Raw genomic sequence first — 18,794 nt, forward strand, 5'->3', positions numbered from 1 at the left:
AGTAACTGAAATATAAAGTAAAAGTAATAAATTTTGCAAAGAAAAGTTTCAAATAACAATTTTTGAGAATTTATATACATATACCACTTGTAAAAAGTAAGATTTTTTATTTTGTAGAAATTGTGTAACTTGTAGAATACTCATCTCATGTTTTTGTTTAATCTTGTAAACAAATTTTAGTTGTGGAAATACTGAAAAATCAAAGGTTTTTGTTTATCGAGAGGTCTTGGAAATGCCTTAAGTTTACATTACTCCCACATACCCAGTTCTTATTGACAGAAGTTAGTACCATTGTGTATCTTTTTTTTGTGAAAAATGATTTTTAAGAAATGTCTGAAAATTGAAAATTTGCATCATTATCTTGTATAACACATCCTGTTTTTCTTATCAATAAATGTATTTGTTTCAGTTCAGGTCCTTTCATTTGTTACGGTTATAGTCACACAATCAACTTTTTGTTTACGTAGACAAGTTGATGTATAACTTGTGGTTCTTTTGACTGTCATGACTTCAGTACTTTAATGTCTTAGACTAGTGAAGTTTCATGTACAGCAGTACTGACTATACACAATGATATGGTACAAAATATTTTGTACCATATTATTGTATATAGTCAGATTTAAAGTTTAAATTACAAAACTGGATATTAATTATTAACAAATTCTGAGTAGCAAGAATAATTTTAGTAGATTGGATCATTACTGTAACTTGCATTTTAAACTACTTTCAGCAAGAAACAAGGCTGCAAGGGCTTCAGTGTTCATCATAGATCATCATAGTTTAGTGGCATATGGTGAACATGATTTGGTTTAATTGGTGAAACTGTTTTGTAGATAGAAGAACAGTACAATTTAGTCATTACAAATTATCTTGTATTGTAGTGTAGAAATTTGTAATAGAATTGAAATGTGGTGTTTGCTCACTAGCAGACCTCTGTGGACTGTTAGGCATCTGCTGTTAACTTCCCTTGTACATTTTTCAAACGTGAAAGACTAGCCATTGTGTGTGAAATAATCAAATGAAATATTAAATACATTGTAATAAAACCTTTAAATATGCATTTGAGCAAGTCACATGTCAACCAAAGCAAGTATAGAATTACAATGATACAACAGGTGTCAAAACTACATTTGAACATTGATATTTGAGGTAGTATGATGGCTCTGGAAATTGTTTTGAGGAAGTTTGTAATAGCTCTTTCTGATTTAAAACAACCAACCACAAACAATCATATGCTTGTACCTTGTTTGTAATGGCATTGGAAGATAAAGGAAAATTGATTGACTTTGGACAGCAGGATCATTTAGAAAAAACTGTGATGCATTTTTGATATGGTCACCTTATGGTAGACCCTATTGCAGTTGAAATTGTGCTGTAGAGCTATTGCTAAGATATAGGGTCTTCAAATAGAGCATGACTGGACATGGCAAAGTGAATTACAACAACATGATAAGGCTCTAATATCATTTTATATGATGCACTGAACCTTTGCTTGCCATTAGACAATCCTTTGAGTCATGCTTGGCATGGTTACCTGTTAATTATACAATGATTGATCTAGGACAAAATATTTTGAGTTACGTTTTGGGCAATGCTACTTTGAGGGGCTACCATGTCTGTAAATATAGTATTTATGATGTATATTTTCACAAAAAACAGGGTTGTTCTAAAAATTTCCAAATCTTATTTTTTCAATAGACCCATTTGCTTTGTGATGTAAATGGTAATCTATATTTTTGATTGTTATTGTCTTTGAGTTTCTTCAGTTGTGACCTGTTAACTACTCTAGGGCACAATTCATCATCATGACTTAGAAATAAAATAAGTTAACTGATACTCCAACATCTTTTGTAGCTTTGTTTTGAAGGTATACTACTTTTGGATGGTCTGGCATGGCCAGGTAGTAAAGGCACTCGAATCATAAATTGAGGGTTTTGAGGAGTTCAAATTCCTGTCACACCAAACATGCCCTTTCAGCCATGGGGGGCACTATAATGTGATGGTCAATCCCACTATTCTTTGGTAAAATAGTCCAGGAGTTAGCAGTGGGTGATGACAAGCTGCCCTCCTTCTAGTCTTACACTGCTACATTAGAGACAGCTAGTGCAGATAGCCCTCCTGCAGCTTTGTGCAAAATTACAACAAACAGTATTATGTTTGTGGGGGGTTGTAGTTATTGTCTCATCTGATAACTTGTACAGTTATTATTCCATTTATTGGTAGAACATCTTTCCCAAGTTAATTGGAAAATGAAGTATTTCATCAATGTTTTTGTAGTTGTATTGAAGATCCTGGTTTTTGGTATTAGTTTGACTTTTTTTTAAGCAAAATTACTTTAAGATTATCAGTTTTACTACTTTTGTTTGACCATTATTTTATCATTGACTTTACCATGTAGAGCACCAAAACATTCCCATTGAAATTTTATTTTCTGAATAAAGAAATTTAATGTGACTGACCATGTTTCTAATACTCTTGAGAAAGGTCCAGTCTTTATTTGCTGAATTGAAGTGATATTTCATGTAAAAGAATTTAAAAATACTTTTTATAGTTTAAGTGGGATTTAAAATAATTAGGTTATTTTGGTATTATTTTCCTTTCTTAGGTGCTGTTATAAAGAATGTTTCATTTGATTAGTTATTTTGTAATGATATAACATTTGATTGTAAAATTTAAGTTAAAGTATTCATTTCTATGGATAAGTATTGTAATAAAATAACTATACTTAACTCCATATAAACATAATTGGGTGATGTTGAACCTTCCTTCAAGAATAATTTTCAAAAATAAGAGCCACTTCTATAGAAAAATACAAGAGGAAATCTTCATGCTACTGCACTGAAATTCTCTTTAGCAGGATTAGAGTAATTTACAACTTTTTTTTTTTTTTTCTATTAGCTATATTTTTGTGTGCTAGCAATGCCAAGCATGGGGCACACACATACTTGATTCATGTTTATTACTTACCTGCATCTCTACCATCCTATCCCTCAAAAATGGAAATTTTTTAGGTAGGATTAGTGTAAATTAATCTGATGCCTTGCACATGGTCAAATACATCAATCTTTGAACTCCTAAGTCTGAAACTTTAATTACATCTTGAGTTGGTTAAGATATGACAAAGCTATTAGTTAAGAGTTTGTATTTAAAAACAAAAATAACTAGGAACTATTCCATGAATAGCTGTACCATGGATAAAAAAAAGTATTTGCAGTAAATTTTTTATATTCAAAACTATTTTGTCTATTTAAGTTTAGATCTGATTGCATCTTCCAAGGAGTTGTCCTAGACTATTTAAAACATAAAAACAAATGAAAAATTAGTACACAATTTTACAAACAAGTAAAGTTGCTTAGAAGGTTGTTCACAATATTTTATTTCAAAATGTATTTGTTACGAGTTCTAGCTGTTCAATTTATATTTTCTATACTGTTTATAATACTTTTTAGAACTGTTTGTTTTTATGACCTGTTTAAATCTTCTTTGCCTCTCTAATACACCCTCAATAATCATTAATTTTATAAAAATGTATTCAGTCCATCTTTTACAAATATTTGTTTTGCAACAATTAAATATTTCTTTTTGAACAAATAATGAAATATTTCAAATATAAAGTTAAGGATGTGTTTAAAAATTCAACTTTTTTTTTTTTATCATTTCATAGTTTGAAGAAGCTGTGAAGGAGGTAGTTGATGAACTAACACATCCAAGACCTGAAGGAGAAGAAAAAATAGAACATGTTCAAATAATGCTTAAATCTGATGCCAACCCTTCATGTATGAGAGATCTTAAGGTAATGCACTAGTCTAGTTAAGTATCATGAGTTGCAAAGCTACTAAGAGATCTGTTACTAAAATTTTGAATTAGTTTTTTACTTCATTCTTTTTCCTTATTGGAGGCTCACCTTTGACAAAATATAACAAGCTGATGAACAAGTGAATTCAGAAAGGTTTAGTTTTATCTTATTACGAGAAATTTGAAATGCGTTTAATTTATAATTGAATAAGGAAATACATGCTCGAGAAGCTTCTAACAAATAGTCATGCAGTATGACCATAATGTAGAACATAACAAGACTTGTTATTCAATTTAATTATTGTTTTATTATTATCAGTTTTTCTGTGTTGCCAAAAGACTTAAAATTCTGTGAGGTGAACTAAGGTTTTGGCTCTTATCAAGTTGCATTTCAGGCAACTTAAACCTGTTCATATGGATTGGAAAAAAAATTGTACATTTTTGTTATGAAACATTGTTTGTAATAATGATAACTGAGCATTTTACATTGTGCTGTTTCAATTGTATTTAAAAGTAGGCATACATAATTTACTTTGAAGTTCATCTGTAGATATTTACAACAGCATTCTTTCTAACAACTTGTCTAGTGACTTGCAGGTAGGGTTAATATTGGTTTTTGAAATTTTCTGAGTTACTCAAATACAATTTTGAAAGTTTAGAATTTCTAGTTCTGTCATAAAAAAAAACAAAAAAACTGGAAGTTAAGTGGTTTATTTGCTTAATTTTTCTGAAATGTAAGTAATAACTGATAGGGTATGTTAACTCCAGAATACATCAGTTAGTTTCATGTAAGTTAATCAATTAATTAAAATTTGTTCCTGATTATTACTGTTTCCAATTTGTATAATAATCAGTCACTTCTGATTGTATTGATTGTCACAAAATATAACTGATCAAAATTGACAGTCATTTAATTGAAACATGGAACCTAGTGCAAACTACCAAGCAAGGTAGTATGTGGCACAGCTAGGTTCATGATTTTTTAGTTTTTTTCCATGTACGTTATGCAATCTAATGTTTGTGATTTTCACATTTTACTACGTTTTTCGGGAATATAATAACAATAAAATATACAAAAGATTTTAAGTAAGTGGGCTTATTTGTACTTAGAAACTTACTTTAAGATTACTTTTATCACACTGGTTTATCCACAAAATCTTTCCAAATGTGTATTTTATATATATGTAGTGTATCAGGAGTTAGAACATTCGTAATTTAATAACTCAGCTATTTTTTAGCTAAGTTGTAAATAGCTTTAAAAAATCCATTATTGCTTGGAGCAATGACTTTTGTCAATGTTTTTCAAGATTTCCTTGGAAGCAACTAGCTTTGAGAACCAAAACAAACTATATGGTTGTCAGATTGGTGTGGTTCAGAAACCATTCTTTCTGTTTGTTATAAACTTCTCAAAACAGTATCAGAGATAATTGTAGCAATATCTTGTAAAACAAAGAAATTAAAAGGTATGTTGCAGATGTTAAAAAAACAACAAACTAATGCTTCAAAGCAAGATGATTGGATATGCACATTTTACATTCTTACTTGTAAATATCTGTTGTGTGACTTGTAGTTAATTGGACACACTGAATACCTTAAATGGGTAGAGAAAAATCAGGAACTCGAAGCACATGTGCTGTGCAACACAGGGAAGTTAAGACTGAGAATTTTTTATAGTGTATGTTTTTCACAAGCTGGAGAAGAGCTATTACAGTTATACTGGTCATAATACATTAGTTTTAGGTCAATCACATTTTTACACTACAATCTTTTTAGGTTTTTCAAGAATTAGAATACTGTAGTAAAGCAACTACTTTCAGTTTTAATTCTGTTAGGAAAACTGTATGTATTTTCTTTTTTTAAAACGGAACTTTCAAATAAGAGTAATGTTCATTGTGTAACAGTAACATTGGTTTGGTACTGTGCTATTTGTGTTCACAAAAATGATATGTGTGATGAGGAAATTTGTTTAATTTTAGTGAAATACAATGTTGAGTGTAATGAACCTTAAACCAGTCATAACTAGTAAAAATAAAAAAAATGTTGTACTTGTTGTTTTTTTTCTTTTACAGTCTGACCAGGTGTCTAAATTAATAAAAATAACAGGTATTGTCATTTCTGCCTCTGGAATCCAAACGAAAGCGACAAATATTACAATTCAGTGTAGAAGCTGTCAGGAAGTTGTGCCCAACATACCTGTTAAGCTAGGATTCGAAGGAGTTGCTTTTCCAAGACGTTGCAATAGGCATGCCTTTTTATTTAAATAAACTTCTTATTTTTATTTTCCTTTTTAAATTACTTATGTTTTAGAGAAGAAAAACAAATGTGAAGTAAATAATGAAGACACTGCTTTACTCTAATAAAAATTGATTAATTATTATTTAAAAGACACAAATTAGGGGATTATCTATAATTTGTGGTGTATTGCATAAATTTTATTTACCTGAATTTATTTGTACATGTATATTGTTTTATTATGTGTTTGTATTTAACATGGCACATATTCTATAGTTGTTATATTTATTCTAATAAGTTGAAGTTATTGCTATGAACAAGTTTGGTTTGAAAGCTCAAATTTGAAAGAACACTACATTTTACTTATCATTGACTATTTTGGCAGTTTTTAATGAAGTATTAACCCTGTCTCCTGGATATTTTTTTACTGTACATGACACAAATTCTTAGTGTCTTAAATTCAAAATTTTATTAAATGACTTTTTGTTTGTTATTCCAGTTAGAATACCATAAAATCTTAGCTAATAATTCATATTTTAATAGTATAAAAGTTTTAAGTTGTTAATTCCACAAGACAATATTTTAAGAAATCCTGAATTTCCCCCAGTGTGACACACAACACATTTTATCTTACCATGTCATCCCTATTTTCCCCACAACCCCTTGAAAAAGTATGAAATTAAATGTAAATTTCTTTCTAAAATTGTCATTGCTCAGATAAACCATAGTTGTTATAGCTTTCAACTTAATATCATAAAGATAGCTGACATGGGTATGAAAACTTGTTAAAATGAACTACAGAACAATGTTTTGACCTTAAGTCATTTCAGGTTAACAAAGAGAATTTGCAAACTGAAAACAATTACTTCAGGTTGCCCTTCAGCTTGGAGTTTAGTTTGCTCTGTATGTAGTTTGTAATGTAATTCTCATTTGCCTGAGAAAAGAGGTTCAGATATTCATCTGAATGTGAACACTCATTCATTGGTGGCATACGATGCTTATTCCATGGATTTTGGGGAAATTGAATCATTGATATTCCTGTGCCTTTGTTGTTTTTTCAGAGTATCTTGAATATATCAGATCTGTATATTGGGTATAGAAGGTGGTCATCCAGATCCTTCACTTAGTCAAAAGCTTCTTCCTTCATAAGGATATCCTTTACTGCTAATTTCAAACAGTGTGAGACAGAGTGGATCAAAATAATTTAGTAGTGCTCATTTTGTGTAGTCTCTTCAGAAGTCCATTACATATTCTTACAAAGAAATTTATATTTAATTTTTAAATGAAAAACTGATAAAAAACAAACCCTGTGAGTGTTCCATGGTGGTAGCTTGTCACTATTAGACAGGCTCCTTAATTTAAAAATTAGACTTTGAGAAAACAAAACAAAAGATGCTTTGTCAGATAGATAGGAGAAGCTATAAACTTTTGAGATTTTGTGTTTATTGATGTGAATAAAGAAATTATTTATAAAGTTGATTTCTTTACCTGTGAAGTCAGTTGAACAAAGTCTTGAAGCTGTGTTTATAAGGTTTAGTAGTTTATTGATTTTTTAATGGATTCATGGGTGGAATTCTTCATTCATACCAATACATTTCCACTAACCATTGTTAAAAAGTTTCCAATCAATCACCAGAAAAAATATTTCAAAACTCACAAACAAAATACACTTATACACCAAACAACAACACAGTATAACACTGCAGTTTATAATTTATTTCTGAAATAAGTTAAAGAAATCAAAACTTGTGAAACAAAAAGCCCAAAAACTTGTCATTAAACATAATTTCTAATGACTTTCAATTCTCTTGAAACCCCCAGCTCTAAGCTGAAGTAGTTAATAAATACAAATGTATAGAATCATGCAATACCAATGTCATTTATTAAATAATGTGCGATATATACAGAAATCTACATTGGAGAAACTGGAAGGAAATTGGAAACTAGATTCACCAAATATAATGAATATCCTTGTTTATCATTGCAATTAAAAACCCACAAAATATCTATATAAAACATTGTAGTTTTTAACAAAGAATTAAACATCAATAAATGCAAAATAAAGGGCATTTATCTCAATTGAATAGAACAGCTTCATCCTAAACCACCACCATGAGGTATTGAGATTGCTAAGCTGTAAACACTCCTACAAAAAGTGGGGCCTAATAGGCCCCAGAGCAACTTGAAAGGTTATTAATATTAGGCTAATAATTTTGTATTTAAATGAAATTGCCATTTAAATCCATTAATGAATGGATTTAATAATGGGTTGGAGTAATTATCTTGTAGTACTTGTCCAACATACTTCTCTTTTTTGAGGCACTCCACCAATCCCTTAAGTTTTTACAGGAGATACATTTTCTCTCCTTCCTTCTCTTTGACCCCATTCTTCACACGATTTTGTGACTTTGAGATGGCTCTTTTTCTCCATTGGTTTGCTTTTATATTTTTCAGAGTCTGTTATCATGTGTTGACTGAGTCCACATTCAATCCTTTAGTCTTTGGTTACTCTCCCATAACTGTTTGTCGTTCTGCAACCTCCCGTCCTTTACCAGTTCCTACCACTAAAGGTTCTCAATTTTGGTATTTCTCAATTTTAAGTTGAGCTTATTGTTGTCAGCAGTTTCAGTAACTTTCAGGTGGTTTCTGGTCTGGTGAGGGTACATTTGGCAAATTTGTTTACACTATAGTAGTTATTCACTACCAGTTCTTGGGTTACCCAAGTTTTATCAGAAGTTTTCATTCTTTTCCTTTCCCCTCCATCTTTGTCTTTTGTATAAATTTGCTTTCCTTTAACTCAGGATCTAGCTCCTTGTCTATTTAAGGTTGTGATGACCCTTATAACACAGAATGCTATCAAGTTTATCAGCCAACCTTCTTCAGGAGTTTACTACAGACTTTTTGTTTTATTCATTTGCCCTGTGTCAACCAATTTCTGGTTCTTCCTTATTTTTCTGTGAATCCTATAACAACTTTTTTTTTCTTCCAGGCTGAAGATGACCAGTTGGTCTTCTCAAATGCTTATCTCTTTACTCGTATTTCTTATTAGTCTCATTTGATGCTATCTTCAGTTTATCCACGACAGGGTTGTATACAAGTTTTGTGCCTGATCTTTCAAGGTTGTATCAGCATTCTGTGGAATTTTTTGTATGGTCATAGCTTGCACCCAAATTCTGAATGCTCTGTGACTGCAGTTACACCACTACATGGACAACTGGCTTCTGTTAGCTCATTACAAACTGGAATCTTCTGAATAGATACATCTGTTATTGACAGTAGCAGCTTATGTTGAAGTTTTTTTTTTGCCATTTTCTCTTTCGTCCATTTCTCACCTTTATTCCTGGTTTGTTTCAGATGGCATTCTATATCCACCATGTGATCTTTCATGTTCCATTGTCTCTTTTAGTGACTCTTTTCCACTGTTTCATTTCCTAGCACTCATCATCTGTAGGTGACTTTTCTTCTTCAACCCATAAGGATTTGGGTTTGTGAATTTCTTCCAAAATTCTGTTTCAGGTTTCTTCACTAAAGATCAAACATCTTACCCCTGTCGTCTCATCTCTGTTGTCTATTGGAAGAAACTATTCAGTCATTTATGTGACCTAGCTCTCATACGTTCATCTCCTGCTATTTTCATTGGTAACTGTTTCTTCCTAGTTGGCTTGGCATGGCCAAGTATGTTAAGGCATTCGACTCGTAATCTGAGGGTCGCGGGTTTGCATCCCCGTCTCGCCAAACATGCTCGCCCTTTCAGCCGTGGGGGCGTTATAATGTGACAGTCATTCCCACTATTCATTGGTAAAAGAGTAGCCCAAGAGTTTGTGGTGGGTGGTGATGATTAGCTGCCTTCCTTCTAGTCTTACACCCTTAAATTAGGGATGGCTAGTGCAGATAGCCCTTGAGTAGCTTTGCACAAAATTCAAAACAAATAAACAATTCTTCCTAGTCAGGGTACCTTCTACTTGTTGCCATCTTTTATACTTTATTTAGGCTGTGGCTGGATAAGTTATCCTTTCTGTATATATTTTTCTTTTGGTTGTTTATCCCATTCAGATCTTGCTCAGTGGTAAGCATTACCTATTTAGGTATGCTTCCTGTATCTCAAATTTTCATTGTAAGACCTAGATGAAATCATCATAATTACTTTAAAAAAAAAACACCATGGCCATTAACACACTTTGTGATGCTTCACATGATCACTAGTAGTTTTTTTCTTGTGGTATATTTACTTCATTAACATGTCCATTCTGTACCACACTAACCCATGGACTTGCATGGATAAAGCAGAAGGAGATAGCCATTTATCCCTTTGAATAATTTGGGAGTGGCCTGTTTTTCAATATAGTTTTTTTGTGATCACCCAGTGTGCATCATTGCTGCTTTTTCAGACTTTTGCATTTTATTTCCCCATTTTACTTCCAGTGAAATATGGGAGTTTTAACCACTTTGCAGTTGCAAGCTGCTGAGGTGGTGGATTATTTAGTTGTACTCTTAAACATGATCACTTCCTTCCAGTAGGGTAGGGCAGTGGTTTTCTGCTGATGAAGATGGTGTGCAATTTTCCAATCAAGTGACCAGCCTCTGTACAGTGGGTTCCAGAAGTTTTTGTTGTTCTCAGCTTCTGTGCTGTTCTGTACAGTTGTGGTTGCACATATTCTGTAGAGGTGATCTACTTTTGTGCAGTAGAACCCAAAAGGTAGCATTGTGCTCCAACTTTTGTGCAGTTTTATCTGGTGTTTAGGTTATGTATATTTCCAAATACGTTTGCTTCATCTTTTTGCATTGGGTCTTGGAGTATGATGCTGTATTCTGCTTCTTTGTGATTCTTTCCAGAGAGTGAGGTTACATATATATCTTACAATGCTGTGGGATGTGGAGGTTGGTGCTGAATTTCAACTTTTGTATGGTCCTGTCTCAAGGATAACATTCTTTTGGAATAGATCCATCACAAATCACCCTTTAATTTGGACTCTTCATCCTACCATTACCAGAATGTTGGTTACCAGGAAGTGATATTGGATTACAATTGGATCAACATAAATTCTCACATGTGCTGGTCATAATTCCTCACCCTCACTCTAATTTCATAGTTTTACCTCATATTCCAAACCTCCGTGTGGTGCTTCAACTTTTGTGCAGTTCTGTCAATAGGATGTTTCTTAGGAAGAAAGTTTTTCCGTCTCATGCTCTAACTCTTGTTTTTCCCCTGCCTGAGGCTTCTCGTGCATTGAGAGAACCAGCCAGATTGAATGTGTTTTGATGTGAACCACCATGTTGGTACATTCTTTTATGCTATCATTCAAATATCAGGTTCCCAGATGTATGGGTGGTTGTGGATTTTCACGAGCCCCATTTAAGAAATATCTATGTATATAATTCCATTCTACTTAACTTGTAGGTGAAGATGGTTGGAAGTAGGAATCCCAAAGCCTCTAAGTTTTGGACTGGATTTGCTTAGTCATACACATTCTGCTCTGTCCTAGCCACTCTACACCTTGGAGCACATCTGTTTAAACTTTTTTCACATTCTTCTCTGATCTTTCTTCATCATGACTGAGATTCATGTTTATTATGGTTTACATGTGAATCCATCTGGGTTTTCTCTCCTTTTTGGATGTGCTCTTTCCACTTTCCACCTGTGTATATGATGCCTGTTCCACATTTGAGAATAAAGTATGCCTGGTACAGAAGTGGTGCACTCTCTTGTGTGTTCCTTTGTCAACGAGGACCACACTGTCGGGGTGTTCTTTGGATACTTTTGAAGGACACTTATTTCAGTTGCTGATTTTAGTTCCTTCCATTATTCAGTGGTGGATTCTAGATATACGTTTGAGAGAAGGTAATGTACTGTATGAAAAGGTATTAATTTACTATACTGAATATATATCTTTGATAGGTATTACCTCCTATCACACTTCTCACCCTTCCTCCCCACTGAAAACTAGTGCATTTCTTTTCTATAATATGAAACTGAAGGTTTGGTAGAATCAGAGTGAATCACGTCTCCTATGTGTAGAGGGTTGTTACATAATGATTTACATATGAGATACAGTTAAACCATGTTGATTGTGAGGTATGTTGGTGTTCAGGGCTTAAGACATGCAAACAAGTTTTTGTATATAAATGACAGCACTGAGTGAGAATAGCTATATATATATATATGAAAGGAAGTAGGTATCTATTGGAAATATATTTTGAGGTTTTTTTGTAAAACACATTCTTGGAATTTTAAGGAATGTTACTACTTACCTTTGATAAAGCTGAAAAGTGCTAAGGAGTATGATCTTGCCTCTTGAAAAACATGTTTTGCTTTTGTATACATTAACAGTGCTCTTGCATTGATTTCTTTAAGTAATTTTGAACTTCTTTACTTACCAAAATTTGCTGTAAAATATCTTATTACTAAAACTGTTCTGCATAGATGTAGAACTTTTACTTTACAGTACTTTGTACAGTCTTTTTATATATAAAGTATGATTTCAGTTTCAATTTTACAACTTTCAGCTTCCTAATGTAGTTATTTAACCCTTTCACTTTGGGTCTTTGCTATATCATCTCATTTGTTAACTTTCATTCAAAATTTTATTTAATTATTTTATAAATTTATGTGAATAAGTTTGGAATCAAATTGTAGTTATAATCCAAACTTTAATCTTATACAGGAGTTAATTTCTTAATTTAAAAGAACACCTTTAAATATAATTACAGTGAGTAACGTGGTAGGTCTAATGCAGTACTGTGTAAAATTAGATGTTTATGGTTTTGGACAAATCAGGAACCCAGGTTGTTGATATTAACAAGCTAGAATAAAATAAGAACCTCATATCTTTTTATTTTGCCGAGATATGGCTTGTGTGCTAAATCAAACAGTTCACCACTTTTAATTTTTGAAAGTGGTCCCCTGTAAACACATCAATATATATTTTAACAAGCAGTCAGTGGCTTATAATATCCCCTTGTGGTTTTCTCAGCCATTTTAATCTGAATAAAGATTTTCTTTTGAATCTAGAGTTCAAGAAGGTAAATTATGATATCCTTAGTCTGCTTGTCATTTTATTTCTTCAGACCTAAATGCAACTTGTTTATAAAGAAAAAAAAAATAGTGTAAATCTATGGTATCGGTATAGTTATTTGAGATTTTTTTGGTTATTCAACTGGATATATAAAATCTCAAAAAAATACTTGCTTGACATCCTACATGTGCAAAAGTGTGAAAGGTTTTTAAAAGTTTTTATGTTTAACAGCAACCAAGTTCAAATGTTATAGCTAGAGGAGATAATTGTTTGCTTTACCTCATTATTTATTATTCTATATCTTAAAAATTAGTTTCTTAACTTATTTCTAAATAGCTATAATCTATCTATATATGTACACACACACACACACACAATGTATAATAATTGAAATGTGGTTGTATATTACAAAATACTGGTCCACTAAGACAGGGAAGACAAAGCCAGTTTTATATTATTCAATGTGGTAATACGAGTGCATATGCACTGCGTTAGTGCAAGTTATGTTAATAAGACGTGACTAGGAGGGCAGTATAATAAAAATAATTGCATGATGTTATGAGGCATAAGCTATTTAGACTAAACATTTGTATTTTTGTCTTGCGATGTGTCGTCATTTAGTCATGAAAAATAAAAGCATATATATATATTTTCCTATTTTTTTTACTGTTACAAGGTTTATAATGGATCAACCCCTTATAGACTATAGAACATAGCATAAAATATAAAATCTTACTGAAAACAAACATTTGAAATGTATTTAGGAGGTTTAAGAGATTACACAAATATTTGAGATTTGGGATGAAGAACAGTTTTTTTAATTATGACAAGATACTTTGTGCTTGGAGTAGTAATGAAAGAGACTATTTTTACAAAGAAATCTTTTACAAAAACATTACATAAAAAAATTGAATTTTTGTATACAATAAACTTGTAATCTTTACTAAAAGCACACCAAATTTTTTGAAGATACACATGCTGTATCAAAAGTCATAGTGCAGATACATAATGTGTAAAATGAATAGGTGAACTCAACATGTGACTGTTTGTATCATTACAATGTTTCTTAAGTAAGATTAATAAAAAAGTTAGCCCAGTGTATTTTCAACACCAATGTAATCAGTTCTATAACAAATTTACTAATACTTGCTCATGCTTTATAAGGTTAAAAAATTGTACTATATTGTATATATATATATATGTGTGTGTGTGTGTGTGTGTGTGTGTGTGTGTGTGTGTGTTATAATAAAATGTAACTGAACATGCAAAGTACCAAGTCACTTGACAGCCACAGCCCAAAAAAATGTAGTCATACAACATGCATCAGAACTAAATTTTGATGTTACTTGGCACTTTGTATGTAGTATAAGGCAACCCCTTCTGATGAAAAATATTTATACTTGAATTATAAGATGTATGGAGATCATATTTAGAATCTACACAGTTGGACTATTTCTCGTATTTTAATGGCATTGGAAAATAAAGGAAAATGAACATGTTAGGTAACCAAGACCATCAGTATTTTCTATTCCAGCTGTGGTGAGGAAAGTGTGGTGTCTTTCAACAGGTGAGAATCTGCTCGTACAAGTGTATATGGAAAAAAACTGAAATGCCCCAGACAACAATACATAACATAATTAAAAAGGATCTTCATCTGGAAAGTAACATAACAAAGTGTAGATTCACATTTGTACCTTCTTCAGTAATTGCTTTACCCCTAGCTGTTGAAGAATGAAATAGGTATTCATGCCCTTCTATAGAAGGATATAATGATCAGTTTGCCATATACTTTACAGTAGATGAATTATGGAAAGTGGTCAGAAGGGTATGCTATTGACATAACCTTTATGACAAAGTCTTTTGAAACGTATGCGGAGTAATCAGATGGAATGTGACTTGCCATGGCAACATGGACTAATGGTATGGTGAGGTTTCAAAATCATTTTATTATAATGCACTTATTCTCCATATACAATGAACTTTTTGAAAGTATTACAACTACTAGTAATTTTTTATGAACCTTTTTTTTTCATTTAGTTTATTGTTCAACCATTCAAATTACATTTTGCTAGTTGTATGTTACATACAAGGTTATGTGTGCTGTATAATGTTTAGTTCAGAAAAATTATTTGGTTATATAATCATTAGAAGAAAATGTGGAACAGTAGTGTATTTTTACGTAGTGATCAGACTGGCCGAGTTCGTTGTCCTGTTGACCCATACTTCATTGTACCAGACAAATGCCAGTGTGTAGATTTCCAAGTTTTAAAACTTCAAGAATCTCCAGAAGATGTTCCTCATGGAGAAATACCACGACATGTAACATTGTTTTGTGACAGGTACAGACTTGATTTTTTATTATTTAAAGGAATATTATAATAGATATTATAGATAAGTAGTAAAGAAGAGAAATATAATACTGATGTGGGAGATAACACTTGTACATTTGAAGTGAAAAGATTTACTTTAACAGAGCTTTTTATCCTTTATACTTAATATTTTCTAATTTATTTGTTTTTTGTTTTATTCAACTGCTCTCGTGACTAATCAGTTTCTATAAAATGTATATATGATAAAGTGAGTTTCTTGAGTGTGAAATGTGCTTAAATATATCTGTGTATACAGCAATATTACTTAATTTATGATAAATATAATTACTGTGCTTAAACTTGTGCACTTGTGTTTTCCCAAAGTTCTATCAGCTGCCAATGCTTATATTCCTTTTTCAAATATCTTCAAATAAAGCATACTCTTCAACTTTTTCAATTGATTTTCCTTTCCTTTCTTTCAAGTGCATCTTCAAATCCTTTTACCCACATCATTTGAGGATTTCTTTCTTATGGCTTTGAATTTATAAACTTCTGTGAGTATCTATGTATTTCCATTTGTTGTATGTGGCCATACCATCCGAACTTATTTCTTTTAATAATTTCTGGTGTTATTGTTATAATGAAATTTCTAATCTTTTGTTTTTCTCATTCTTTTAAGGCTTATTACGGTATACCATTTTTACTATTTTAATTTCTGCTATAGAAATTGGACTTCCAGTTTTCTGTTTGTAGACCAATCATCTGAGTCATGTTACAGTTGGTTTCAAAATAGTTATATATAATATTTGCTGTTTGTTTGCACTACCTTATCATTAAACAAAGGGTACAGAAGTTTTGCATTAAAAAATTCTTGGCATGCTAAATGAGTATGACTGTTCAATATAGCTAGCTGAGGTTAACAAGCTGCAAGCAATACAAGTTTATCTGTTAATATATATTATTCTAATCTGAGTACATACCTAACTCAGTAACTAGTCTTCAGCTTTGAGGTAGTCACATTTATCATTTTTAATGCTTTACTTAAATTTAACTTGCTTTAATATTAATGAGTAAGTTTCCTTTGCTTCTATATTATTCCACTTCTAATAAGAAACTTGTCAACACATTTTATTGATAAACTAGGAAATAAACTCTTGCATTTTATGAGACTTATTATTTACTTCTCATAGTTCTACAAGGTGTCACATTTTACTAGCTTTGGTGACATATACCAGTAAATGCTAAAAATATTTCATAAAAACAAATATATGCAAGATCTCATAAACATGCATATTATTATGCATTCTAACAGTTTATAATTTACTTGCTTGTTTTTCAGAACATTTAAGTTATATTTTCGTAATCAGTGTTACTTTACTATATCATATAATAATAATGATTAATGGACAAAATATACTACAAAGACTAGAAAAATAGTTGATACAGTGTTTCCTCTTCAGCCCTACTGTCTTATGTAAATAATCTAAAGGACTGAAAAGGACACACAAATTTGCCAGAGTAGTTCCCTAGTTTCCTTAATTTTTTAAAATCATGTAGCTAACGCATGTGCTATTATGTATTTTACATTGCTTTGTTATCTACACAAGTCTATTTAAATTATTTTATTGCTATAGATTGGTTAGCGGTATCCAAGTTTTCATTTGTTATAAATTTTAATTTTTATTATTTAAAGTTTTTTTGTTTTTTTTGTTCTTTAGGTACCTCTGTGAGTTAGTTGTTCCAGGAAATTGTGTCACAGTTGTAGGAATTTATTCCATCAAAAACCTTTCAAAAACAGTAGTGAGTACTTCCAGTTTTCTTTTAGGACAATAACATGCCTTTCAGTTTCCTCTTAAAAACACAAATAATTAGTCAAACATTTCTTTATTTCTTGAAGCTGACTTTATGTTTATGAATGGAAGCTACAAATATCTTTCTAATCAGTTTCTATATTTGAAGCTTTGTGCTTAGCTGCTAAACATTTTTAATCCATGAGTCTTATTATTGTACATCATTTCTGTATATAAGATACTTTCTTTCAGTACATAATTTGCTTACAGCTCGGGCATTTAAATCTCGTTTGTCTTGTTTTTTATTGATTCTTAATGATGGGGTACAGATATAGCATGATACTGAGTAATGTCATTTCTGTCTACTGGAACACTTGTTACAAAGAATGTCACAATTAATTACATAAAATAATTTAATTTATAAAATACTGAGATATCTAAGCATTATTTAACTCAACATTGGGCTCTGTCAATTTTAACTGACCATGTGACCTCTTTGTACTTGTTTGAAATAATATGTATATCTTCACAAACTTTGACAGTCTTTCAGTTAACATTATATATCTTTCACATACAAAAAAAAAATCATTTTTTTAGTGAAGCATTTTTAATAAACAAAAATAAATTTGTCCATGAATATATTTGTTTGTTTTGAATAGTCTATGTGTAAAGTCATTTTCATGTTAAAATTAAAAATCCTTTTTATCACCTCCAAAATCTCAAATTTCTTTTGTGTAATCACTTAAACTACCTGAATACATTTTAAAGATTTGTTTTCAGTAACACCTTGTATTTCATGTTGAAAAGAGATGAGAAGTAACCCAGAAAGTTTATCATGTGAGTCACACTAGGAAAAGTTTAAGATATCAAATATTGCATTATAAAATTAAGAACATAAAACTTGTATACTATAAAAGTATGGATTATACTCTTTAAGATTTTATGCTATACAAACTGGTATGGTGTAAATAAAAAGTAGTTTAATAAAATTTGGAAGACCTTGTGTCATGCACGATAAAGGGATACCCATAGCAATAGGACTAATGGAGCTCATTACTATAATGACACTGTTTTTGACTAAATAGATTTTATACAGTTTGTAGTTTTTCTCTAAAGTAGTAATTACTGGTTGGAGGCTGTTTCAAAAGCTAGTCGACCAGCAGAGTCAAAAGCCAACAGTCAAACTGAAATAGATGAAACTAATTTTTTTTTGTGATAGGTGGGCTACCATGTGAAAGGAGGAATTAATCTGTAGGCATCTCCTATTTTGATTTAAAAAACACAAAGCATAAAATTATGAACATTTACATTGGATTAACTTTTTTGCAGTGGGCTCAATAATAATGCACATGAGTTTGTCTACACACTTGAACACTAAATATCTGCATTATAATTTTCGACACAGCATGTGTATCTTCATAGAATTTGATAGACTTTTAGTAAAGATAACTGATTTTTTTGTACACAAAATACTAATAGTTTCTTTTTTTCAATGAAATATTATTACTAAAGATTTGTTTGTGAAAATAGTCTTTCTTTACTGGTCTGCATGCAAAGTGATTTAATGTTACGATTAAAAATTATTCTTTGTCCCAAAAATCTAAAGTATTATTTGCAGAATCTCTAAAACCTCCTAAATAAACTTCAAATGTTAT

At 31.2% G+C, this 18,794-nt stretch overlaps 1 protein-coding gene across 2 annotated transcripts in view; it reads left to right on the top strand.

Annotated features, from left to right (window-relative positions):
* The window catches only part of Mcm5 (Minichromosome maintenance 5), an 83,048-nt gene that overhangs the window by 18,723 nt on the left and 45,531 nt on the right, over positions 1–18,794 (top strand). For both annotated transcript variants that reach the window (XM_076495523.1, XM_076495524.1), the window contains exons 3-6: positions 3,665–3,793; positions 5,865–6,037; positions 15,224–15,379; positions 17,068–17,149. In XM_076495523.1, the coding sequence (XP_076351638.1) occupies positions 3,665–3,793; positions 5,865–6,037; positions 15,224–15,379; positions 17,068–17,149 (540 nt within the window). The remainder of the gene's footprint in view (positions 1–3,664; positions 3,794–5,864; positions 6,038–15,223; positions 15,380–17,067; positions 17,150–18,794) is intronic.

The sequence above is a fragment of the Tachypleus tridentatus genome, chromosome 3 (assembly GCF_004210375.1).
Source record: "Tachypleus tridentatus isolate NWPU-2018 chromosome 3, ASM421037v1, whole genome shotgun sequence".
NCBI classification, from domain to species: domain Eukaryota; kingdom Metazoa; phylum Arthropoda; class Merostomata; order Xiphosura; family Limulidae; genus Tachypleus; species Tachypleus tridentatus.